Raw genomic sequence first — 25717 nt, 5'->3', positions numbered from 1 at the left:
TTTGATATATAACTAGAAGAGATGGGTCGGCTGGCCTGGACATAGACCTGAACCCATATTTTTTAACATCGAGTCTGTCCTTTTTAATCGGGTATGTCCTTATTTATTTATTTATTCGGACGGGTCAGACTCATCCTCAAATCATCGATTAAAACGGATCTATGGGTTGGTAGAGGTCATGCTCACCCCTATATGTGATACATGTTTTACATATATCAGTTGAAAATTAATTATTAAAATATGTGAGACATGTTTTCTTGTGGTTAATCATTTTTCTTAAACAATCAATTAATTGAGCCCCTCTCATTAGTTTCGCTCCCTATTTTTCATTTTTTTCAAAATCATGAAGCATTTCCCCACTTATAATAACTGTAAGATTAATTTTGAAGTTCAAGCATTTGCTTGCCTCAGCTATATCTACTGCTGTACATAGAGAGATATTTCAAATCTTCAGATAAAGTTCATTAATACAAATCAATTCGGGAAATAAATCACAACTTCTGGTTTATTGTCTCCAATAAATAATTTTGTATAGTTGGGTTATGAGAGCTCAAACATTCTTTTGCCCCTCTTATTATGTTTTGGTTTAAAATTCAACACAATGATATTCTATGTCCATACCCTTTAATGTATCAAAATGTACCTATTTTATAATTTTATCTCTACAGTTTTGTTTGGAGATTGTATTCAGAATGTTTCTCTCTAAATCACATACTTCTATTTGTATCATTGACCATCAGTTCCAACTTCAACCTCACCTTTTGTATTGTTGATCACATAATTGCATCAAAAAATTCAACGCAGAAAAATTCTTACAGCCTCCTTTTCGCCAATTTCCAACATGCAAGTGGATGAACTGCTATATTTTTGGCCTATGGTAATAATGCCTATACTTTTAATCTCCATTGAATTTTTCTCTTATTCTCACTCAAACTTTGTGACATCATAATTGCTAGCTAATGTTGTTTTTGCATGAAGATATTCTTCACATGCCTCATTTTTCCAAGTAATGCATAAATGTTACTTTAAGTTTTTAAAATTCCTTTTTTAATGAAGTGTCAACTTTTTATTGGAACGGGACAGGAAATGGGACAGGAATGGGACAGGTGATCTGTGTCCCATTTTTATCATTCTTTTTGTTTTGTTTGTCATTTTTTCATGTCAGTCACCTTTTTCCCTCTCTCCATGTGCAAGTATTTTGGATTTTTTGGAGGCAATATATTTTGAAAAGCTAGCTCTTTAAGTATCAACCAAGTACTTGATTTTCAACTTGACAACTCCTCATTCATCTCCCCCAAATCATAAATAAGTGAAAGCGAAAGTTCCACTGCGATTTGTCCAGACAAATTATGAAAAGTACTGAGATATGGCCGCAGATTATGACAATTCTTTCATATTCATTATCTTAAGATAATTCCAGGGAGATATCATGAATGAAAGTAATTCGTTCAAGGCTTGTAGGCTGCTACTTAAACTTTCTAAAGAAGATAAAACGTGGGTATCTGACAAAGTGGTCCAACCCTAGGAACATGACTATATATGCATTTAGTGGTAGTTCCATGGGACCAGGAAAATGTTGTTTTTGTTTTCAGTTTTAAAGGTAAAATTGTCTTCTCATCCTAAATAAAAGGATACAAATATCACTTTATTTTATTTTTTACACTAATTTTAGTCTGAATCGTATTTTTGCTTTTCCATTGTAGTCTTGAAACGGAGTAATATTCTAGACAATAATGATCACTATTCACTAGCAACTAGTATGAGTTTTGGTTTTTCCTCTGAACCGGTCCCTGTAAAAAGATTCTTGATTTCCCGCACGTTTTTTTTACCGGTACAATATATATCAATCTGCATCCTCTCTGATTTCTTTTATTTATTGGTTAATATTTTAGATGAATAATATTGACGTGGTTATGATCTATTTAGGTTTATGTGTTTCACATAAGCATGTTTTTTTATACTATTGACGTGACATTTCTTAGTCACACTGACATTTTTCATTAAAAACTAAGAATGAAACCAAATATAAAACCTTGAAAAATATAAGGACAAAAACAAAAACAAAAACAAACTTATGGACTAAAATCAAAATCTATACATTTGATGGAACCAAAATCATATTCAATCTAGAATTAATATCTACGTTGTATGTAGAGATATTTAATTTTTTGACCCTCCTATTTTAGCTATTTATTTAGCAAAAATCTTTTGCAAATTCCTTCTTGTTTGGATCTGGTTGTTTAATAGTTAGTGTGGGAGCGCAACATCAAATAGAAATTTCAATTCATTCTATTGGGTAATGATTTTACCTTTTTATTATAATTTTTTATTTAATATCTACTAGTAAAAGTACATTTTTTTAGAGCGGATCGAAATTTTAATTTATTTAAGTATGCTTTAATTAATTTTAAATAATCTATTTTTTGTGATAAAACCAAAACAATTTATAATATAGAGTGAATTACAGTGACACCCCCTGAGTTTAGTGAAATTACACAAACCACCCAGACCTTTTTAAAACCTACACATACCCTCCTTATTTATACATATATATTACACTGACTACCCTTGTAAGAGATATAAGTGTAATTTCTTAAACAAAAATAGTGACAGATATAATTAAGTCAAAGAAATATGTTATATTGTGGAGACAAGTCCAAATAGTATAAACTTGATGTATATTCATTATTTTTTATTCGTTACAAACTACATCAATAAGTATAAGGAGATGTTTAAATTACTCTCGTATTATATTGTAACTATCCAAAATAAAGAATAAACATCGACTCTTATACTATTTGGAATTTTCTTCACAATATATCGTATTTTGTTTAACTTAATTACACCTGTCACCATTTTTTATTTAAGAAATTACACTTATCTATCTTACATGGTAGTCAATATAATGTATATATATAATTATGGGGTTTGTGTAGGTTTTAAAAAAGTTTGAATGGTTTGTATAATTTCACTAAAACTCAGGGGGTGTTAATGTAATTTACTCTTATAATAATAATTTCATTGCCCCGGGGTTAAGTACTTTATTTACAACAGAAGAGGCCCAATAATATGATGGGCCGTAAGCCCAATAGAAATGGCAACGTGCGATTGATACGAGGATCTTGCACAATTCTCATGACTTAGTTGCTGCAAATCTCAGGAATGGCGAAGCTGGAAGATATCGACGATTCCGCTGCCAAAATGAAGAGGAATCATGGGTCTTCCACATTCTTCGTCTTCGTCGATTACCTTTTCCTCTTCATATTTCTCGCTTTCCTATGCTTCATCATCTTCAAGATCATAAGCGTCGTTTGAATCCTCAAAACATCCACTAATATTGTTTTTGTCTGAACCAGGTATCCACCCACATCCTTTTTCTTAACTGGGTGCCATAAAAATTGATTTTTTTTCATTATTGATTTGATGCTGTAAATGCTATTTAAAAATGTTTAAATGTATGTTTCAGTATTTGTGGCTTCTCTGTTTGTATGATTGTATCCCTTTATCAGAATTTACAGCAATGTGTTGATCCCATGTGCCATCGTGTTTGTATCTCTGGTTTAAATTTATTTATTGTCATATTTCTACATACCTGTTTTCTTACTGTACTGTAAATCCATCAACCATCATGTTATATTAGTGAAATGTCATTGTTTGATTTGTTCTTGTTGGCTTTTGTTTTACATTCAAAGTAAAAGGAAAAAAGTGGAAGATTTTGAACAATTGTAAAGTAGTATTGTTTGAACAATTATCCTGTAGTATTGCTTATCCCTACGGGGAGTTTTCCTTCATTGTAAATTATGAATGTCGTTGTTGTTGATTTTATTGATCCTAGTTTTTTAATTGATTTTTCATCCATGATCTGATTGTATTGAGTGAACCATCATACAAGTTTTCATTTGGGGAGTTTATTTTTATTCAATAAAATACATTAAGGGGCAAATATAAACTTAAAAAAGAATTCAATACCTTCTTAATTTTCTTAAGTAACAAGCAAACATAATAGTTTGTTTTACTCTGAAACAACAAATATTATAGGACTCACATTTTTGTGCAACCTACATTTGTTGTTTAAATGGATCTCATAGCATATTTTATATATATTGTTACATATTTCAATAATTTAGGCAATCTAAATAACATTTTACTTGCTATTTCCAAAATTTCATGAATGAACCTTACCCCACATCAGCACAACTGTGGCAAGCACAGTCCTTGAGAGTTAAGAAGCAAGTAATGTTGCACTGGTGTGGGTGCTCTCTCATTCCAATACCTTGAATATGTGTGAATGAATACTTTCCTTATAATGCTTTCTTTTAATTTTCATTTACTTGGCCTCATTTGGTAGGATACCTATATTACCTATATCCCATGGAAAATCTAATTTCAAGCTGGAAGTTTGTAGCACATGTCAGTTTTGATCAGATCCTAGCATGCGATACTTGAATCTATCATGTTTCTTTTGTGCTGAGAACTTCTGCTCTGGAATGTTGAAGTTTGCACAATTCAATATTTTTTTTACAGTAGAATTATTTGCCTTGAGCCCTGGATTAAGAAAAACAATGATGGCATCTAAAGTCCATATCAATATAATGGGGTATGTTTTCTGATTCAGTGAATATACAAGAACACCAAACTATAGCCCTTTTTTAAATTTTGCTTTAAGGGCAAGAATCTAGATCATTGAGTATGATGAAAGGTTGATATCATTATATTCATTTAATAATATTAATTAAATCGCCCCAACAGTCCAAATATGAAGTGTAAGCACTTAACTTCAAATGTTACAATTTTTCTATCCCAAACTTATTTTTTTTATCATAGATGTATGAGAATGCATTTGCTTATACTCAATATATCATTGGAAATGTCCTCAATATTACTTTGTTGGGTGGGACTATTAAATAACGTAAAGTCGGTAAAGATAGATACATTCACATTTTCTTATTTTACTCGAGGGGTGTTACATATAGTATCTTTTATTTGAAATAATTTTTCTCTCTAATTAATAACTCATTTCCACCACCCCAAGTATTTTCAGGGCATTAAAAAAACATCTTTATAATAGCAAGTTTTTTCTTCATAGAATATATAGTAGTAACTATTGAGAACTTGAGGGACCTTGCAAACAATTAAACATAAATTAATCACACTTCAATCAGCTTAAAACAAAGCTACAAAGGAAATAGCAGACAAGACTTATCAGTCCAACATGCTCATACAAAATAACAGACTACTAGTGTGAATACATTGAACACACTTATTTATGGCTATAAAGCACAAAAACACAAGTCTTCTTCAAAGCATAAAAGTAATGCAAACTACATTAAGCTAGTTCAATGAAGCATTTATGGAACTCATGGATGAACTCCTGGTGTAACTCTACCACCTCCACCAGGAATTGGAACCTCAAAACCAGGGTTTGGAACAAATGTGTCGTCACCACCTGGAACATAACTGCGACCTGTTCCGGTTCCTGCTCCTCCACTAAAAGGATTATGAGGTCTGATGCCAAATGCAGGTGGAAATCCTATATGTTCATGCCTGAAGAAAAATTGAGGCTCTTTCTTGTCCGGGTTATTCGAGTTCTTACCAATGCTGCGTCCAGCAACATTGACAGCAAGGAGAATATTGGAGACAAGAATAAGTGCAAGGAAAAATGAGGCTTTGTAAACCATTTTCAGATGAGGGTGTTAGTGATTATGTGCTTTAGTTTTTCACTTTTGTGTTGAAGATATAAGGGGAGGTTCATGCATTATATAATTGTTCTGGTAGTGTAGAGTTGAGTGAACTTGGGCGGTGAATTAAGTGTTTCTTTACTTGGTGGTTGGTAATTTGCGGCTTAGTGAATTGCAAGACACTAATAAGTTAAAATGGTTAAACTGTTTTCAATTATTACCTGCTATTAGTAGAATATTGTTACCAACGTTGTAGCGGCCAATAAATGGAGCTTTCACGTGGTTGGATTTATGCACCGCCATCTGAAGAATAACTTAGAATAGGTAAAATTTTAGTTTTATTCTTAATAATTTCTATTTTTTAGTACTACCAAGGATATTTGATCACCCTTTTGAGTAAAGAATTAATCTCGTTCAGGATTCGTGATTACTTATCCTAACAAGTATCACTCTTGAGAATTTAACTCTTAATCTTTTGGTAGAAATCTAGCTGAACCTTATACTACTAGACCAATATATCGTTGGTTAATGTTTTCTATTCTCATATACTTGCCTGTTGACATATAGGAATGTTATTCATATTCGTTTAATCTTTCTTAATTTTGATTACACATCATCTTTTGTATGGAAAATGATATACATCCTTAATAAATTAGTATTGTGTATAAAAAAAAATACCACATTGTAATACATACTACCTTTTATGGATGCGAGGATCTATAAACTAATAGATGTCTTGGCTCAAGAAGTTAACGGCCTTGATCCAAACAAACCATATATGATAAGGACCACATGCATGCAAGAGTCCATTGGGTTTGATTGTATTTTGATGTTTATTTTTTCATAATTAATTTGGGCCCATTGTTTAGCTTCCCAATTTTTTTTTATTGGGGTTGAGATTGTTGAACCTCGTTTATGTTTTCCATATCAATTCATTTTTTGTACCAATTTTGATATTTACGGAATCATGAAATTGTAGCATTTGAAAAAATAATATATAATTTTTCTAATTAACATAATATATTTTTATTGGTTTAGAATATGGTTTGGGATATAGTTTGTAATAGCAAATTCTTGTCGAAAACACATATAGAAACTGACTCTAGTTAAAAAACTGTGAAAGACTTGAAAGGTAATTTTCATATGTAAAGTGAAGGGGTAATTTCAAATGTTAGAAACCAAAATGAAATGTGTGTATCAGCATGCATTATCAAAATGACAATTTACCTACTTTGTTTTAAATAAAATAGTGGGCAAAGGTGTCAAGAGCAATTAGGCCATGCCCATATTCCTCATGGAAAGTAGAAACCTTGTTTTTTCAAAAGGATAAAGGAAGAAAGGTAGAAAGGAAAAAAAGAAAGAGAGCCAACAAAGGAGAGGGGATAAAGTTGACAGAATTAAGGGGGCATATAACTCACTTTCTTGAAAACATTGTCTACTTATTCATACCTTTACTCAATTTTAACTTTAAAACTTTTTCTACTACCAACGATATTCTCTCAACGTCGCTTCTAGAAATTGAACTCATGACTTTTTGATCATCCTATAAATCTAACGAGGTTTTATATCATTGGACTAATATCTTGTGGTGAAAACTCTTTTTAAAATAGAATAAAACTACCATGCCACTCCATGACCAAAATGGGCTCTATACTTGTACATAAAAATAGTGAAATAAATCATAAAAATGGTTTCGAGTCCAATTTCAATAGTTCCCCACTTGCACAGCTGATACAAAAAAATAAGAGTTAGTACTGCTTTACAATAGTTGTTGCTACATGCAAATGTAAGAGATAACGGATAACTTGTGACAAAATATGAGAAATAACTTTGCTCTTTTTGACTCTCCTTTTCTTTCTGCACTCTCTACCCTGCTTTTCTAATTAATGCACCACCATCATCCCTTTCCTTATTAATACTCACACTCTCTCTTTATTTCACTCCCTTTCTCTAAATCTTATTATGCTCATCTATGATCTCCAACCTTAATTTTCTGCATTCAGAGAAAGGTGCTTCTCCAACTTTTCCACTTTTGACATGACCATTTGTTTCCTTCCCTTCTGCTTTCAAGTTTCAACAATAGGAAATGGAGGGTCTGCATTCTGAGAGTCTCTCCTTCCTCATAATTTTGTTATCCAGGTTTGTAGTTCTAGGTTCAAGTAACAACTCTAATTAATGAAGTGCAATTGGAGATTCCTGGTTTTGATATACATTTGATCTTATATATTTTTCTATGTTTAGTGAAAAGGAAGGACATAATTTTGGGGTCTGAAATGTTGTTTGAAAAATGAAAAACAGGACAAGGTCTCTTGTGTTTCTGCATTTTTGTACTTTTTTGGTTCAGTTTTTAATACTTAGTTACTTGATTAAATTACTTCAACTTCTCATTTTGATGCAGTCAAAGTAGAACAGGTTATAAGTATATTATATTCCTAGTTGGCTAGTTCACATGTTAGCATTTATGTTATTAAAAAGCTTGTTTTCTTAAACTTGTTTTACCCTTTTTCCCTTTATAGTTCTCAATGGCTATATTCTTCTAGACCATATATTATTAACTATTAACTCACCTATCTTTATGTGTTCAGCTTGGGTCATCATCCATTAACATAGCCTCCGGCAGATTTAGCATTTGACCAAGTAGGAAATACCCCATTTTTCTACATTGAGGTGTAAAGTTGCTTATATTTGACTTGACAATATTTGAAGCAAGGATTGTTTTACAAAGTTGACCAGAATTGCAACCTCAGCAACTAATGTGAGTCTTTAGGGAAATTTAAAGAAACCAACCTTTACTTCCATCAGATGTCTGCATTCTGGAGTTAAGCAAATGGGGTGTTGTGTCTCAACAAGCAATAGGAGTACTTGTAGCAGCAGGAGCAACGAAGAAAAGGTCTCTCCATCTTGCTTAGAAGTTGGATGCTGTGGGAAAAATAGAGCAGCAAGGAGAACATTATCTGATCATGTTATTTCACTACACCATTTACCATCCATACTCGGTAGGATTTTCACTAATGGAAAGAGCCAGTCTTCTTGCATATTTACGCAGCAGGGCCGCAAGGGTATTAATCAGGATGCCATGGTTGTATGGGAAGTAAGTAAGCTCATCCTTTTGGTGAAGTATGAATGGTTCTATGAGATTGAAGAGATGCTTGGTTAGTTTTAGACTTTAACATCCTAATTTGGTTATGTATTTATGCAGGATTTCGTGTCCGAAGATACGATCTTTTGTGGTGTCTTTGATGGCCACGGTCCACATGGTCATCTTGTTGCGCGCAAAGTGAGGGATGCCTTGCCATTAAAACTGCTTTCATTTTTGCATTCGCCTGAATTGAAGCAAAATGGAAATGGATCAAGTAAATCTTGCTTCAAAGGGAACATAAAGCCTGATACGGGAGAATCTGAGAAGGATTCCTCTTCCGCGAATGAACTGAATTCTACATGGAGAGAAGCTTTCATGAAGGCATACAAGGCTATGGACAAAGAGCTCAGGGCGCATCCTAATGTGGACTGCTTCTGTAGTGGGAGCACAGCTGTAACTTTAGTGAAGCAGGTAGTGGAAACTAGAAAGAGAAGCATCTACTCTTGTGTTTCCCATTCTTCTTTTTTTCAGTTTCCTTAATTTCTTATCATGCCAGGGTTCAAATTTGTTCATGGGAAATATCGGGGATTCTCGAGCAATCATGGGATCCAAGGACAGCAATGACTCCATTGTAGCAATTCAGTTGACAGTTGATTTGAAGCCTGATTTGCCAAGTATGTCATTTGCATCATGATTTATCCTATGTCCATTCAATCCATGCTTTTTGATTGATGTTAACTTCAATTTGGTTGTAAATTCTTACAGGAGAAGCAGAAAGAATTAAACGCTGCAGAGGTAGAGTATTTGCTTTGCAAGATGAACCAGAAGTTCATATTGTTACCAACGTTGTAGCGGCCAATAAATGGAGCTTTCACGTGGTTGGATTTATGCACCGCCATCTGAAGAATAACTTAGAATAGGTAAAATTTTAGTTTTATTCTTAATAATTTCTATTTTTTAGTACTACCAAGGATATTTGATCACCCTTTTGAGTAAAGAATTAATCTCGTTCAGGATTCGTGATTACTTATCCTAACAAGTATCACTCTTGAGAATTTAACTCTTAATCTTTTGGTAGAAATCTAGCTGAACCTTATACTACTAGACCAATATATCGTTGGTTAATGTTTTCTATTCTCATATACTTGCCTGTTGACATATAGGAATGTTATTCATATTCGTTTAATCTTTCTTAATTTTGATTACACATCATCTTTTGTATGGAAAATGATATACATCCTTAATAAATTAGTATTGTGTATAAAAAAAAATACCACATTGTAATACATACTACCTTTTATGGATGCGAGGATCTATAAACTAATAGATGTCTTGGCTCAAGAAGTTAACGGCCTTGATCCAAACAAACCATATATGATAAGGACCACATGCATGCAAGAGTCCATTGGGTTTGATTGTATTTTGATGTTTATTTTTTCATAATTAATTTGGGCCCATTGTTTAGCTTCCCAATTTTTTTTTATTGGGGTTGAGATTGTTGAACCTCGTTTATGTTTTCCATATCAATTCATTTTTTGTACCAATTTTGATATTTACGGAATCATGAAATTGTAGCATTTGAAAAAATAATATATAATTTTTCTAATTAACATAATATATTTTTATTGGTTTAGAATATGGTTTGGGATATAGTTTGTAATAGCAAATTCTTGTCGAAAACACATATAGAAACTGACTCTAGTTAAAAAACTGTGAAAGACTTGAAAGGTAATTTTCATATGTAAAGTGAAGGGGTAATTTCAAATGTTAGAAACCAAAATGAAATGTGTGTATCAGCATGCATTATCAAAATGACAATTTACCTACTTTGTTTTAAATAAAATAGTGGGCAAAGGTGTCAAGAGCAATTAGGCCATGCCCATATTCCTCATGGAAAGTAGAAACCTTGTTTTTTCAAAAGGATAAAGGAAGAAAGGTAGAAAGGAAAAAAAGAAAGAGAGCCAACAAAGGAGAGGGGATAAAGTTGACAGAATTAAGGGGGCATATAACTCACTTTCTTGAAAACATTGTCTACTTATTCATACCTTTACTCAATTTTAACTTTAAAACTTTTTCTACTACCAACGATATTCTCTCAACGTCGCTTCTAGAAATTGAACTCATGACTTTTTGATCATCCTATAAATCTAACGAGGTTTTATATCATTGGACTAATATCTTGTGGTGAAAACTCTTTTTAAAATAGAATAAAACTACCATGCCACTCCATGACCAAAATGGGCTCTATACTTGTACATAAAAATAGTGAAATAAATCATAAAAATGGTTTCGAGTCCAATTTCAATAGTTCCCCACTTGCACAGCTGATACAAAAAAATAAGAGTTAGTACTGCTTTACAATAGTTGTTGCTACATGCAAATGTAAGAGATAACGGATAACTTGTGACAAAATATGAGAAATAACTTTGCTCTTTTTGACTCTCCTTTTCTTTCTGCACTCTCTACCCTGCTTTTCTAATTAATGCACCACCATCATCCCTTTCCTTATTAATACTCACACTCTCTCTTTATTTCACTCCCTTTCTCTAAATCTTATTATGCTCATCTATGATCTCCAACCTTAATTTTCTGCATTCAGAGAAAGGTGCTTCTCCAACTTTTCCACTTTTGACATGACCATTTGTTTCCTTCCCTTCTGCTTTCAAGTTTCAACAATAGGAAATGGAGGGTCTGCATTCTGAGAGTCTCTCCTTCCTCATAATTTTGTTATCCAGGTTTGTAGTTCTAGGTTCAAGTAACAACTCTAATTAATGAAGTGCAATTGGAGATTCCTGGTTTTGATATACATTTGATCTTATATATTTTTCTATGTTTAGTGAAAAGGAAGGACATAATTTTGGGGTCTGAAATGTTGTTTGAAAAATGAAAAACAGGACAAGGTCTCTTGTGTTTCTGCATTTTTGTACTTTTTTGGTTCAGTTTTTAATACTTAGTTACTTGATTAAATTACTTCAACTTCTCATTTTGATGCAGTCAAAGTAGAACAGGTTATAAGTATATTATATTCCTAGTTGGCTAGTTCACATGTTAGCATTTATGTTATTAAAAAGCTTGTTTTCTTAAACTTGTTTTACCCTTTTTCCCTTTATAGTTCTCAATGGCTATATTCTTCTAGACCATATATTATTAACTATTAACTCACCTATCTTTATGTGTTCAGCTTGGGTCATCATCCATTAACATAGCCTCCGGCAGATTTAGCATTTGACCAAGTAGGAAATACCCCATTTTTCTACATTGAGGTGTAAAGTTGCTTATATTTGACTTGACAATATTTGAAGCAAGGATTGTTTTACAAAGTTGACCAGAATTGCAACCTCAGCAACTAATGTGAGTCTTTAGGGAAATTTAAAGAAACCAACCTTTACTTCCATCAGATGTCTGCATTCTGGAGTTAAGCAAATGGGGTGTTGTGTCTCAACAAGCAATAGGAGTACTTGTAGCAGCAGGAGCAACGAAGAAAAGGTCTCTCCATCTTGCTTAGAAGTTGGATGCTGTGGGAAAAATAGAGCAGCAAGGAGAACATTATCTGATCATGTTATTTCACTACACCATTTACCATCCATACTCGGTAGGATTTTCACTAATGGAAAGAGCCAGTCTTCTTGCATATTTACGCAGCAGGGCCGCAAGGGTATTAATCAGGATGCCATGGTTGTATGGGAAGTAAGTAAGCTCATCCTTTTGGTGAAGTATGAATGGTTCTATGAGATTGAAGAGATGCTTGGTTAGTTTTAGACTTTAACATCCTAATTTGGTTATGTATTTATGCAGGATTTCGTGTCCGAAGATACGATCTTTTGTGGTGTCTTTGATGGCCACGGTCCACATGGTCATCTTGTTGCGCGCAAAGTGAGGGATGCCTTGCCATTAAAACTGCTTTCATTTTTGCATTCGCCTGAATTGAAGCAAAATGGAAATGGATCAAGTAAATCTTGCTTCAAAGGGAACATAAAGCCTGATACGGGAGAATCTGAGAAGGATTCCTCTTCCGCGAATGAACTGAATTCTACATGGAGAGAAGCTTTCATGAAGGCATACAAGGCTATGGACAAAGAGCTCAGGGCGCATCCTAATGTGGACTGCTTCTGTAGTGGGAGCACAGCTGTAACTTTAGTGAAGCAGGTAGTGGAAACTAGAAAGAGAAGCATCTACTCTTGTGTTTCCCATTCTTCTTTTTTTCAGTTTCCTTAATTTCTTATCATGCCAGGGTTCAAATTTGTTCATGGGAAATATCGGGGATTCTCGAGCAATCATGGGATCCAAGGACAGCAATGACTCCATTGTAGCAATTCAGTTGACAGTTGATTTGAAGCCTGATTTGCCAAGTATGTCATTTGCATCATGATTTATCCTATGTCCATTCAATCCATGCTTTTTGATTGATGTTAACTTCAATTTGGTTGTAAATTCTTACAGGAGAAGCAGAAAGAATTAAACGCTGCAGAGGTAGAGTATTTGCTTTGCAAGATGAACCAGAAGTTCATAGGGTATGGTTGCCTTTTGATGATGCACCAGGATTAGCAATGGCTAGAGCATTTGGAGATTTCTGCTTGAAAGAGTATGGTGTGATTTCTATACCTGAATTTTTTCACCGGCTGCTAACTGACAAAGATCAATTCATTGTTCTTGCTTCAGACGGGGTAAGAATTTTCAATCTCATAATATCCTTATATGTTTGTTCAATTTTGTTTTACACTTTTCTCTGTTTTGGATTTGCTTTATAAATTCGTTCATCTTTTCTTATGTCAATGTGGTTTGTGCAGGTATGGGATGTTTTAAGCAATAAGGAGGTGGTTGAGATAGTATGTTCAGCACCAACGCGATCGTCTGCAGCGAGGATTGTGGTAGATTCTGCTGCCCGGGAGTGGAAAAATAAGTATCCTACTTCAAAGATTGATGACTGTGCTGTTGTCTGCTTATTCTTGGATGGGAAAATGGACTCGGAATCTGATTATGATCAACATGGCTTTTCTTCTGCAACAATCCAGAGCAACCGTTCAGGAGGTAATCCAATTGAGTCAGATGATGGACAAAAATCTGAGCCATATTTGCAAAGGAACTTCACTGTGAGATCCTCAGAAGAAAATGGAACTAATGTAGCAATGTCTGTTGATGTTGAAAATGGAACATCATTAGCTGAAGATCAAAAGTGGTTAGGTTTGGAAGGGGTCACCCGTGTAAACTCATTGGTCCAACTTCCTAGATTTTCTGAGGAAAAACCAAACTCTTGAATTTGGTGGTTTAATGATGCGAACTGTTTATTGTTTTTTGTACTATCAATAGATGCCACGAGTGCACAACACAGTTAATTAAAGAAAAGAAAATTTTCTGGAAGTGGTATCATTCTAGTGCTCTTTGGTTAGCTAATAAGTTGGTATAAATTAAGCCTTAATTATTACTTATATAAAAAAGAAGCTTAATTAATTTGATGTCAGAAAAACTTAATGGATTTCAGCGTGATGCAAGCTTCAAAGACGTTCAACGTATAACAGTTATTAAGATATTCTTCTCTAAGTCTAATATATTCCAGCAATGGTTGAAAATGATATACTTTTTTTGACACAATTCAAAGACTTCCATCTATGAAATTTGATGTTGCCACCTAATGCTGAGAATATTCCTATTATTTATAGTTAGTTAATTACCGAGGCAACCTTAGACATGTATGATTGAAAGTTTGAGACCCTATACTTAATATTTAATTAAAATTCAATTTTTAGAAATAACGTTTTAAAAATATTAGTTAAAAAAATGCGTATGTGGCGAGTCGTGACTTTAAAAATATATTTCAATTTCTAGAATAAAAAGCATTAGTTATATCATTATATGAGATGCGAAAAAAAATTTGGGAGGCTCTAAGAAAAAAAATAAAACTTAAGATAATTTGCTATAAAATCACCTTTTACTTGTTCACCTGTTGCTGCGGGTAAAACTCAAAGGGAACATGAAACTATATCCTTTGTCCTAAACTTTGTCTCCAAATATTATTCTGATTTAATCAATTTTGAGCAAATAATATTAAAATATAGTATTTTATTTTAAAAAATTTCTATTTATTTATGTTTTAATTTTTAAAGAGTTAGAACAATTTTCATATAAAAAATATGAAAATAATACCGTAGTCCTTATATAAAGTATTACTATATGGTGAGGGCTGGATAACGTGGATAACTTGATGGAATTGAGCTGTTAAAATTTTATTTATGTCATATATTATTATCTCTATTTCCTCCCAAATAGATGTTAACTTGACGATAATCTTGCTTCTAGAAGGACCGCCAACCTCTTTATTTTATTTTAAATTAAAATCCATTCTCTTAATATTTTTTATTTCAACTATGGTGTAATTATGTTATTTTATTAATTGAATATGCACAAATACTTTAAGCTTTTGGCTTACGGAGCAATCCTTGAGCTTCTGTGTATAAATAAAATATTACTTGAAGGAGTTTTCGTTTAACCGTTTATTCATATCAGAAAACAATAAAAATGATAACATATTAAATGTTCATTAAGGACATAATTTATAAATAATTTTGTAAACGTTTTTAAACCATAGAGTCTACCCTTTTTAAATTAGCCCTCACCATAAACCTACTTAAACCTTACTATTCATAAAAATGTTAACATGAGAGAAAGTAAAACGCACAACGTAACTTGAGATTTTTTATTAGGTTAGTAGTCCAATACAAAATATAGCACTCCACTCACGCGATCTTTAGTACCAAAAAGAGGAATACAATAAAAAAAGAGAAAAATGTCATACTTCACACTTTAAACCTTTATATTTACAATAAATATCGTTTTTGTCATTGAAATTAAAAGAAAAAATAAATAAGGCATCTACTTTTAGTACTACATAGGATTCACCACTCCCTTGCACACGGTCACACACAATCTTCAATTCAGAGTGTTTGCTGTTGTATTTTCATTTTTGCATTTTCTTTTCTTTGTTTGTATTTAATAGTCCAGAAGACCTGAACTAAAACTACAGTTTATGTAAGTACTTATGACATAAGTGTTTATTACATGAGAGCTTATGATATAAGTATTTATATTCAACAAGCTATTATATTTAGATGCACATTTTAAAAAGTGTTTCTACAATTAAGGTATCTATACCGCATCTAATATGCAGGTCCCTAATGCAAGCTCGCTCTTCTCTAAAAAATGATATTGAAATTTAAATTAATCAAGTTAAATTGCATTGGAACATGTTCTAACTTTGGAGTTATCTTCATATTCAACATTTCTTATCTCTTTCTAAGAAGACATTGTCAAAAAATATGGACGAATAATTAATCTAGAAGCACAAGGTATCATCTTATCATATAACCATCGTGTCCATAAAGTATTATACAAAATTATAGTAGATATACTAGAGGGATTTAATTATATTGGGTGGGAGTAGGATACAATCTTATCAGCACTTATTCTATACCATCAAAACTAGCGTAGTTGGTTGACACTTCGGTTCTAGTGTTTCGAATTGTGTGGATTTTTTTTATTACTACTAGATGATGTGATTCTCAACCTTCAAAGAAATCAATCTTATCGGTTGGGTACCATCATTGGGGTAAATGGACAAAAGAAACTCTTATATTATGCAATGTTTGATCACTTTGATGCACATTATTTTATATAATTTTTATAATAAAATGCCTTTTACTATATTACACAGGCTAAAGGATGTACTTAATGATTTTTTTAGAAGACCAATAAATGTTGAAGTACTTTATAAAAATATAAAAGCAAACTTCTACCATATGAAAATCAATAATACTGAATATGGTAATTTATAAAATCATGGCAAAATTATCTTTATATAAAAATTACATATATTTTCTAATATATACTTTTTGACTTAATGATAATAGTGATGGTGATAAGCGTGTGGAAAATGATAATAGAGCGATAGTAATGACATGTAGTGTGAACGAGAGGAATGACGGGATAAAAATCATATGTTTTAAATGGTTTTTCATTCCATGTTTCAAGTTAATCAAAATATTTCATTTTATTATTTTTTGTTTTTTATTTTTTTTTATTTTATCCACGTGTTAATCTATGATTGACATAAGACAGGGAATGAGGGAATGAGACACCCTTGAAAACAGGTCCTCGTCAGAAATAACGACCTTGAACATAGCAAGGGTAGCCGCTCAACGATATTGATAGGATATTGGTATGGCAGCAACTCAACTCGCGATGATGGCAACAACAAGGGTGGTGTGGTAGTTTTGGGGATGGCAGCATCAACAATAGAAGTAGTAATTGTGTTGGGGTGGTGATGCAATGGTTTTGTGTGCGGGAGGATTGTGGTGTGGTGAGGATAGGTAGGGAAAAGAATACATTTTATATCATATTTGGTTTGTTTCGAACTCAAATTCACTCTTTCAGTACACAAAGCCTTAACATGTTTTTGGTCATTGAAAGTTCTAACAGTTTTGTTTTTACTTCTTATAATTTTTTGTTCTCAACTTTTGTCCGTGTATGTTCCAAAGTTTGAGTTTCAATTTCTAATAATGACATGATTATTATCCACACATGTTATATTGTTGCCATGTCATTATAAAAGAATAAATATAAAATTTTGGAACATACAAAAATCAAAACCTTATAGGAATCAATACTTGTTAAGCTTTTAAACAAATATATTAAGTCACGGCATAAACCTATGTCATCCTACTCTTTGATCCCATATTCTTCATCATATAAATGATTAATTTATTAAGTATCTCGTGGTTTGCACAACATTGATATAGCAATATATAGTGATGATATTTGAACATCTCAAAATTTACATTTTCCTTATAATAAATCAATTTGTCACTATTTCTCATTTAGTTTGATTTCTACAAACATCTAAAAAACAATTAAAAATTGCCTGCCGAGATAGTTTTTTTCTTCAATTAGAAGCTTATGATACCGAACACCGCATATAATACAATTAATAGATGGAAATTTGATTGACAGTGTTCACATCACTAACATTATCTCAATTTTTTGATTAAAAAAATCATAGATAATGCATCACCCATAAAAATTGATCACATGTGATATAAAAGAAAACAGTAAAATTAAACTTTAAGAAACTTTATTCATGTTTCCTTCCTTCGGAGAGAGCACCAAGAAAAACGCATGAAGATCAGGATAATCAATTTTGCACTTGTATGTTCATCACATTATATTTTAGATAAAAGTGTGTAATCATATGATATTATATATGAAGGGTATGAATTTTATATGAGTATACTAGGTATAAGATTTATATATAATGTATCATTCACCCTATATTATTTAAATTATTTTGTTTGAAGGGTCAAATATTATAAAAGTGTGAATAATAGAGTGGCAACCTAAAAAAACTCTTATATTATCATTTCACATTTCTTATTTTATATACCATAACTATATTATTTACCACCATTTATATTTAATGATGATTATTCTACATCATCCAAACTGAATGAGATGATATAATAGTGGATATAAATCTTTGCATTATATCCCATAAATTTGGTGTTTTTTACATAAATGCCCCTCCTTCTGAATTCATCATAGTTTTTTTGAATAAATTACACTGACATTCCTGAATTTTAGTGAAATTATGCAAATCATCCCTTAATTTTTTACACATACACAAACCTTCCCAACTTTTTATACTTTTATTATACTGAGCATTCATGCATAAGAAATAACTTTAATCTTGCAAACAAAAAATATGATAAATGTAATTAAGTTAAACAAAATATGATATATTGTGTAGACAAGTCTAAATAATATACAATTCAATGTATCTTTATTATTTTTTTGTTACAAAATGCATTAATAATTCTAAAGAAATATTGTTTAAATCGCTCTTATAATATAGTATAATGAACCAAAAATAAGAAAGAAATATTGACTCATATATTATTTGCACTTGTCTCCACAATGTATCATGTTTTGTTTAATTTAATTGTATTTATCACATTTTTTGTTTAAAAGATTACACTTATTTTTTATATATAGATTGAATAGTCAGTATAATAAATATAAAAATTAGGGGAAGTTTGTATAGTTGTAAAAAAATGGTAGGTAATTTATATTATTTATAGTGTAATTGTTTTCTTTTTCTAGAAGAAACTAGAGAGAGCTCTTAGTCTGTTTGGATATTTTCTGATAACATCTTATTCGTAAATCCTTCTCCGACACACTCAAATTGTTGCAGTCAACTTTCCCATTTCCCGTTAAAGATTATTTATCAACCGAAACACCATCCATGTCTTCGTAACGCTTCCGCTTCCACAAATCCTCAAACAAGACAAACATTGGTTTTTCTGTTCCAAACACACAAGAACCATTTCATCGTACCGTGTCTGGCTTTCGCTTCTTGAAATTTTCTCTGTGTCTCAGTTGTTTCTGGTCGGTTAGATAAATTTAATGTTAAGGCATAAGGCTAAAGCGATAACGTGTGTTATCTTAAATGTTGAACAAAGCAGGGTAGGCTTGAGTTTTTTTTAAGACTATGCTTTAACCGTGAAAAGAAAGAAAATAACCTAATTTGACATTGTGTTTTACTTGTACTGTGTTGAATTTACAACATTGTTTTCGAAGTCACTGTCTGTGAAATACAGAGAGATTGCCATTTCAAGAGATCAAAGAGACAGATAGATTGAGTTTTTTGCGGGGAAAATATTAGTTGTCTTAAGGGTCAAATTTTAGAAGTCTTTGTTCTTTGGAAGGTCATTTGCATTTCAATTCTCTTTCTAATAACACATTTCTACCTTTCCCTTTCTCTCTTTCCCTTCATTTGGGCTCTCTCTGTTCTCTCTTGCTCTAAAGCCACGATTTTTGATAAAGGGTCAATGCAATCTAAGTCTAACCTTGACTGCTTCCTACGTAGTACCACCCCTGTGGTACAATCCCAGTTTCTTCAAAAGGTGATTTATTTATTTACTTTATCGTTGATTTCATTGTGTATTATTTATTCTTCTCATATGATCATAGAATTTGTGGTTTTAACTTCATGTATTTTGTTTTTTGGACAGCATGAGATTAGAAACCTGAACCCTTTGTGGCATCCTTGGGAGAGAGAAGTAGTTGAGTATTTCACCTTGGGTGATCTTTGGAATTGCTTTGATGAGTTAAGTGCTTATGGAGCTGGAGTTCCAATCACCTTGGCTAATGGAGAAACAGTTGTGCAATACTATGTGCCTTACCTCTCTGCAATTCAAATATTCATTAGCAATACCACTGTCAGGTATATATACATCTTCATACAAATATCATCATTGGGGTTGCTCAATGTTTCTAATTTTGTCCAAATCAAGACCTACTGTTTCAACATGTTTTGCTGTTTTACCATCATGCAACTAAGAAGCTTTTGTTTCCATTGTTGCCCCCAATATATTTCATAACCATAAACTTTTTCGGTCTGAGACTTTTGTTATCCATATCGAATCGGGAAGTCCCATTAAGAGGGCAAAGTTCTCTCGACGATTATATTTTCCATTCACATGAACTTTGTGTGACCATAAACTTTGCATCATATGACCTTTTTTGAAATGATGTTTTATGACCATATGCAACAACCACTTGGTGCTAATGTTCCTATGGTCAACATTTCTTGATGCTTGTGGAAGGAATCTTTTTGTATAAAAAAATGATGTGATTTGGTAAATTATGTTGTGCATGATTCTCTGCTTGATTGGAAGGATATTAATCTTTGATACTGTAACATAATGCTTAAATTTGAATGAGTATTCCAGGGAAGAGACTGAGTCAGGTGATTCTGAAACAAGGGATTCCGGCAGTGATTCTTTCAGCGACGACAGCGAATGTGATAAGGCATGTAGGTGGGATGGAACTTCATCAGAAGAAGGAGGATTTGAGCAAGATTGCCTCTCGCATTTGAATAACCGATTAGGCCATCTATATTTTCAGTATTTTGAAAGATCAACTCCATATGGAAGAGTTCCTCTTATGGATAAGGTTAGGCTTTGTTTGATTCTTGTTTGCCATTTCTTACTTTTGTATCTTTTGCTGTCGTTATTAGTTATTAGCCTGAAAGCCTTAGCAGTGTTTCATTTGTATCCATATTCCCAATAGCATCTTAATAGTATATACCTTTTGGAACAGCAATACAAGGATACATATTCCCTTTATTTTTCCTTACAATAATATAATAAATGATGGTATTTCTTGAGCATATGTTCTTCCAAAACTTTTGCTGTTTGTTTTTATTCCCCTTAATCTATTTAGTTTTCATTGTTTGGATCAAATGATTGACTGATTGTTAGAAAACATGACTAAAATATGCTTCTTGCATAATCAATAGTGTAAAGAAGTATATAGATTTTATTGGTGTGACCAATTGATTCCTCACTTTCAGATTAATGGTTTAGCAGAAAGATACCCAGGATTGATGTCATTAAGAAGTGTACATCTTTCACCAGCAAGTTGGATGGCAATTGCTTGGTAATTAATTTTCACTCTTCTTAGTCCTCATGGTTAGATACATTTGGAATTGATCCCAACTATATCATTTTTTTTGTACTACCAAAAGTATCTTCTCCCTATGGTTAAAGAACTAATATGTCCTCCCAACAAGTGTCGCTCACCGAATATTTGACTTTTGGTCTTTCTGGAATCTAGTGAGATCTTACACCACTAGACCAAACCCTTGTTGGTAACATGTATCCTTTATGTAGAAGGATTTCTAGTTAGTTTGAGCATTTATTTTGATCAATTGATGGGAAAAAACCAACACGTGGTTGCTGTTCTCAGGTACCCCATATATCATATCCCAATGGGAAGAACAATTAAAGACCTCTCTACATGTTTCCTCACTTACCACACACTTTCATCTTCATTCCAAGGTATTCCTTATCCACTATAATATGTACAACTACTTTGCCTTTTTCACTGTTTGCATTTTCACTTCAAGTAAATTATAATTTTTTAATTCTATAGAAAAGTATATGCGCGCACTGAATGAAACTTTTGGCTATATTTGTATATAGATATGGACCTTGATGATGACACTGAAGGAACCCACGTGAAGAGAAAGGAAGGTGAAGGCGTTTCCCTACCACCATTTGGTTTGGCCACGTACAAAATGCAAGATAATGTGTGGGTCTCAGGCAATTGTGGTAGGGACCATGAAAGGCTGGCTTCACTATTGAGTGTGGCTGATTCATGGTTGAAGCAACTAAGGGTTCAGCATCATGACTTTAATCACTTCATGGGCATTAGAAATGGCTAAAAGTCCAAGCCACACTACTTCACAAATTGACCGCTAGATTTATCCTTTGTGGATATTCGGTTGTTGTGTCTTTGTTTGAACAAAGATTTCCTATGTCAATTCTTGTCGTATTTGTTATCCCGTGCTAATGAAATATGTCAATGTCAATTAAAAATCTAAACATTTAACTTCATTATCATTAACTCGGGATAAGTTATGAGACAAGATCTGGATGACCAGTCTATGTTCTAGTTGGGGGGCCATTAATTGCACCTTTTCTTTTGCTGAGTGTGTGGATGGAATATTTCTCTACTTGTTTAGCCCTTGAGAGTGTACTAGGATAAGAATGATACTCTCGCACCACTTTTCTTCACGCTTTTTTCCACATATTTTATGATCATTGATTAAAACAATATTGCTTTGAAAAAAACAATATTACATCATAATCAATGGTTATAAAGTAATTATGTGTGAAATTGATGTCATTTTCATGTTAGGACCATCCCTTGTGAGATTCCAAAGAAAGGATGGAAATTTACCTCTTGTAGAGAGGTCTTGGTTTATAGAGATGGGAAGTGTGGTTAGACCCAATAGAGCTTTGAACCTGGATTGTGTATGTGTAACACCACTTGTTATTATTTAACCATGGTAGTTTATGGATGAGATGAAAAATGTGATTTTTATATATAAATATAAAGTACTGGTTATTGCTTTTGGAAATAGATAAGCATCCCTTAAAACCAGGAACATTCACTATCATTTGATTAAAAAAATAAATAATGCAATCTAAGGGGTGTTGCATTCATGATAAATTAATGAATGGTTGGCTACTTGCCATGCATAGTATATACTAATTAGTTTATTTCCGTGTGGACCCATACTGACATAATATAGCTCCCACAGCAGAAACAGATAGTACATGGATTAGCTTAACCCTTTGAAGTTTGAAAAAAATGCACTAATGGTTGTCAAATGCGTGTAAAGATCCTCAACTACTACAATTTGGAAGCTCAAATATGAATGATTTGATAAATTAACCAAACATGTCCCCACTCTTTAAGTAGTTGAATATTTATTTTAGTACTATTAAGGGTATTTTTTCACCTTGTGATAACGAACTAATTCTTTTCGAAGTTCGTGGCTATCATTCTAACAAGTGTTGCTTTCAAGATCGAACGTTTGTTTGACCATTATAATTAATGCTAGCATAAATGTTCACAAATGTCTGAACACAATTGCAATTTTTCATCTGTTTGAGATCGAAATGTTTAGAAGCTACAGAAATCCTGATTAATCAATCCAAGCCGTGAAGAAAATACATTAAAATTTTAAATCAAATGATAAACCAATAAATGCACTTTATAGATTATACTTTATACCATTAAATTACATAAATATAGTGTTGTTCATTTACGTCTTACAAAAAATAGATAAAGTTCATTTATAGAGTGTCAACCACCGCAAATTCAAACAAATTGGCGTCTTTCATGATTTGGCTGTTTGGATGTGATGCAGCGAAAATGCAGAGTAGCAAACGGTGGCCACCGACAATGATAGCTGCTTGCACTAATGTCCATAAATTAGTAAATGTATTTAATGGTGATATAATTTACTTTTAATTTAGTAACTATGTAAGAAGGTCACAATTTTAGAAACATTTACAAAATACCCTTCAAAATTAGTAAAGAATGGCTAAAATAATCTTTCATTTATCTTCTTTCCTGTTTAAAACTTTAAGTTATATCGTAGTGGTGAGAAAATGTTGAATAAAAGTTATAGGATTAATGTGATAATGAAAACAACGTTAAGAGATTGAAATGAAATAAATAAAATATATGAGAACAAAGAGAGGTTAGAGTATGAAAGTTTGTTTTGGTATTTATTGTAATATTTTAGCTTTATCCAATTTTCATTACTATTTATAAAAGGTGAAATTGTCTATTTAACAAAAATATATTTTCTTTTTCCTTCTAATTCTTTGATGATTTCATATCAAATAACTTTTATGATGCACTGATTTTCTCATTTTTTCTTCAATTATATTCTTTCTTTTTATCTTCTTTTATATTTTCCCCCAGGGAAAAAATAAAAAAAATGCATCGATAATATAAGTTTTATACACTATTATTATATAATCTATTATTCATGTTTAATTTTAATTGAATCTTTAAAAAAAATATATATAAATGAGTGATAAATAATATTCTGATAGTATAAATCTTTATATTTACGATCACAATGCATCAATATTACTTTTAATATTAATCTTACGGTTTATTGATGAGAATAATTTTAAATTTCAACTGTTGGTACAATATCGCCAATTCTTAAAAAATAAATGTCCCAAGCAACTTCCCCATTCAAGCAAATTGTTCCTCTTTTTTCCCCACTCTAAGTTATATTTCTAGTATAGTTTGACTGTCTTATTACCACTCTGGTATAATTTTTTAAAATATTACGGAACTAGTATACTTTTTATTAAAATCGTGTATTTTTTTTTTCTTTTTTTTTCTTTGCCTTGGATCGGTGTTTCCGGTCCAGGGTTTTTAAGAATTTTGTTCTGGTTTTTGAGTTGTATGAGTTATATCAAAATTATAGATTATTATTTGTATTATATTTTTTATTTTGTATGATGTAAACTAAGATTATTCATTCAGTTGCATGTATCACTTTGAAACCTAAAATGGTGAAGGTTTTTTGGAATTTTAGATGAGTTTTTTGTTGCATGAGTTTTGTATAATTAGGGTTTTTGATTTATACTATATTTTTATTTTGTATGATGTAAAATAAGGTTATTTATTGAGATTCATAGACATTGATTTCAAACAGATTCATACATATTAATTTAAAACACATCGTACACAATGACTTAAAACATATTCATAATATTATATTAACTACTCATTATTACCGGGTTGCCTAGAACTCTCACCGACTTCCCTCATTCGGAATGGACAATTCTTTCTGTTATGTCCTTCAGACCTACACCATTCACATTTTTTAATCCATTGAGATTGAACTTCATCCATTTCATTATGTATCTGTTTCGTTTTTGGTCTTCCAGTTCTCTTCCTACGCATAACAGGATTAGGAATGAATGAGGGTCCTGAATAAGGAGGCCAATATTCTTCATTACCGATTGGCTGAAAGTGAATCCCATAGACCTTCAAAATATTATCTAATCGATAAATTGGTGAAATAAATTGTCCACAATCTAAATTTAGTGTTGAACAAGTAGCAATTGCATGAGAGCATGGCAATCTCAATGATTGAAACTCTCCACAATCACACCAATTTTCGGCTAGTTTCACTGTATAGACTCTAGAATGTCTAGCAGCTGATCTAGAAGCAACTTCAACATCAAAGTTAGAGCTCCTCCTACTCAAAAATTCAACATGCCTGCATATGAGTCTGAACCTCAACATCAAAGTTCAACTCAAACACAGTTTCACTCTGAGGCACAAGTACCATCACCTTATCTTCAAGGAGAACAACCCTATGGAGCTTTCACAACATTTCCAACTACCTACCATATGGGAGAAGGTTCTCAATATCAACAATCATTGCCATCAATGTTTGCTACCAGTTCAAATACACCAATGTCGGCATATGGTTCACAAGGTTTTTACCGTCCTACTATGCCATCACAACCATCAATGTTTGCTACAAATTCAAACACACCAATGTCGGCATATGGTTCACAAGGTT

At 32.3% G+C, this 25717-nt stretch overlaps 4 protein-coding genes across 5 annotated transcripts; 3 read left to right on the top strand and 1 right to left on the bottom strand.

The window, feature by feature from the left end:
• On the bottom strand, nt 5118-5730 carry LOC109355186 (putative cell wall protein). Its single transcript, XM_019598179.1, has one exon. It carries the CDS (start codon nt 5676-5678, stop codon nt 5358-5360), a length of 321 nt encoding a protein of 106 aa, XP_019453724.1. The 5' UTR covers nt 5679-5730; the 3' UTR covers nt 5118-5357.
• LOC109354017 (probable protein phosphatase 2C 52) lies at nt 7418-9677 on the top strand. Its single transcript, XM_019596372.1, has 5 exons — nt 7418-7817; nt 8264-8769; nt 8878-9228; nt 9314-9431; nt 9523-9677. The coding sequence occupies exons 2-5, from the start codon at nt 8506-8508 to the stop codon at nt 9675-9677; spliced, it is 888 nt and encodes a 295-aa protein (XP_019451917.1). The 5' UTR covers nt 7418-7817; nt 8264-8505.
• Nucleotides 11087-14103, top strand: LOC109355179 (probable protein phosphatase 2C 52). 2 transcript variants are annotated; one of them, XM_019598170.1, is made up of 6 exons: nt 11087-11492; nt 11939-12444; nt 12553-12903; nt 12989-13106; nt 13198-13421; nt 13545-14103. In XM_019598170.1, the coding sequence occupies exons 2-6, from the start codon at nt 12181-12183 to the stop codon at nt 14010-14012; spliced, it is 1425 nt and encodes a 474-aa protein (XP_019453715.1). In that variant the 5' UTR covers nt 11087-11492; nt 11939-12180; the 3' UTR covers nt 14013-14103. The 2 variants fall into 2 exon arrangements, with proteins under 2 accessions (XP_019453715.1, XP_019453714.1); XM_019598169.1 differs by lacking the exon at nt 11087-11492 and having other exon boundaries at nt 11552-12444.
• LOC109355180 lies at nt 18980-22685 on the top strand. Its single transcript, XM_019598171.1, has 6 exons — nt 18980-19706; nt 19815-20026; nt 20535-20757; nt 21158-21243; nt 21553-21644; nt 21789-22685. The coding sequence occupies exons 1-6, from the start codon at nt 19632-19634 to the stop codon at nt 22028-22030; spliced, it is 930 nt and encodes a 309-aa protein (XP_019453716.1). The 5' UTR covers nt 18980-19631; the 3' UTR covers nt 22031-22685.

Source organism: Lupinus angustifolius, chromosome LG08, assembly GCF_001865875.1.
Source record: "Lupinus angustifolius cultivar Tanjil chromosome LG08, LupAngTanjil_v1.0, whole genome shotgun sequence".
Classification (NCBI taxonomy): Eukaryota; Viridiplantae; Streptophyta; class Magnoliopsida; order Fabales; family Fabaceae; genus Lupinus; species Lupinus angustifolius.
The sequence above is the reverse complement of the archived record's forward strand: the minus strand, read 5'-3'. Positions and strand labels throughout refer to the sequence as shown.

Coding starts and splice junctions, on each gene's coding strand:
- LOC109355186 (XM_019598179.1), bottom strand. CDS start 5,678: ATGGTTTACAAAGCCTCATTTTTCCTTGCACTTATTCTTGTCTCCAAT.
- LOC109354017 (XM_019596372.1), top strand. CDS start 8,506: ATGGGGTGTTGTGTCTCAACAAGCAATAGGAGTACTTGTAGCAGCAGG. Junction 8,770..8,877: donor ATGCCATGGTTGTATGGGAA/GTAAGTAAGCTC, acceptor GTATTTATGCAG/GATTTCGTGTCCGAAGATAC. Junction 9,229..9,313: donor CTGTAACTTTAGTGAAGCAG/GTAGTGGAAACT, acceptor TTATCATGCCAG/GGTTCAAATTTGTTCATGGG.
- LOC109355179 (XM_019598170.1), top strand. CDS start 12,181: ATGGGGTGTTGTGTCTCAACAAGCAATAGGAGTACTTGTAGCAGCAGG. Junction 12,445..12,552: donor ATGCCATGGTTGTATGGGAA/GTAAGTAAGCTC, acceptor GTATTTATGCAG/GATTTCGTGTCCGAAGATAC. Junction 12,904..12,988: donor CTGTAACTTTAGTGAAGCAG/GTAGTGGAAACT, acceptor TTATCATGCCAG/GGTTCAAATTTGTTCATGGG.
- LOC109355180 (XM_019598171.1), top strand. CDS start 19,632: ATGCAATCTAAGTCTAACCTTGACTGCTTCCTACGTAGTACCACCCCT. Junction 20,027..20,534: donor ATTAGCAATACCACTGTCAG/GTATATATACAT, acceptor TGAGTATTCCAG/GGAAGAGACTGAGTCAGGTG. Junction 21,244..21,552: donor AGTTGGATGGCAATTGCTTG/GTAATTAATTTT, acceptor TGCTGTTCTCAG/GTACCCCATATATCATATCC.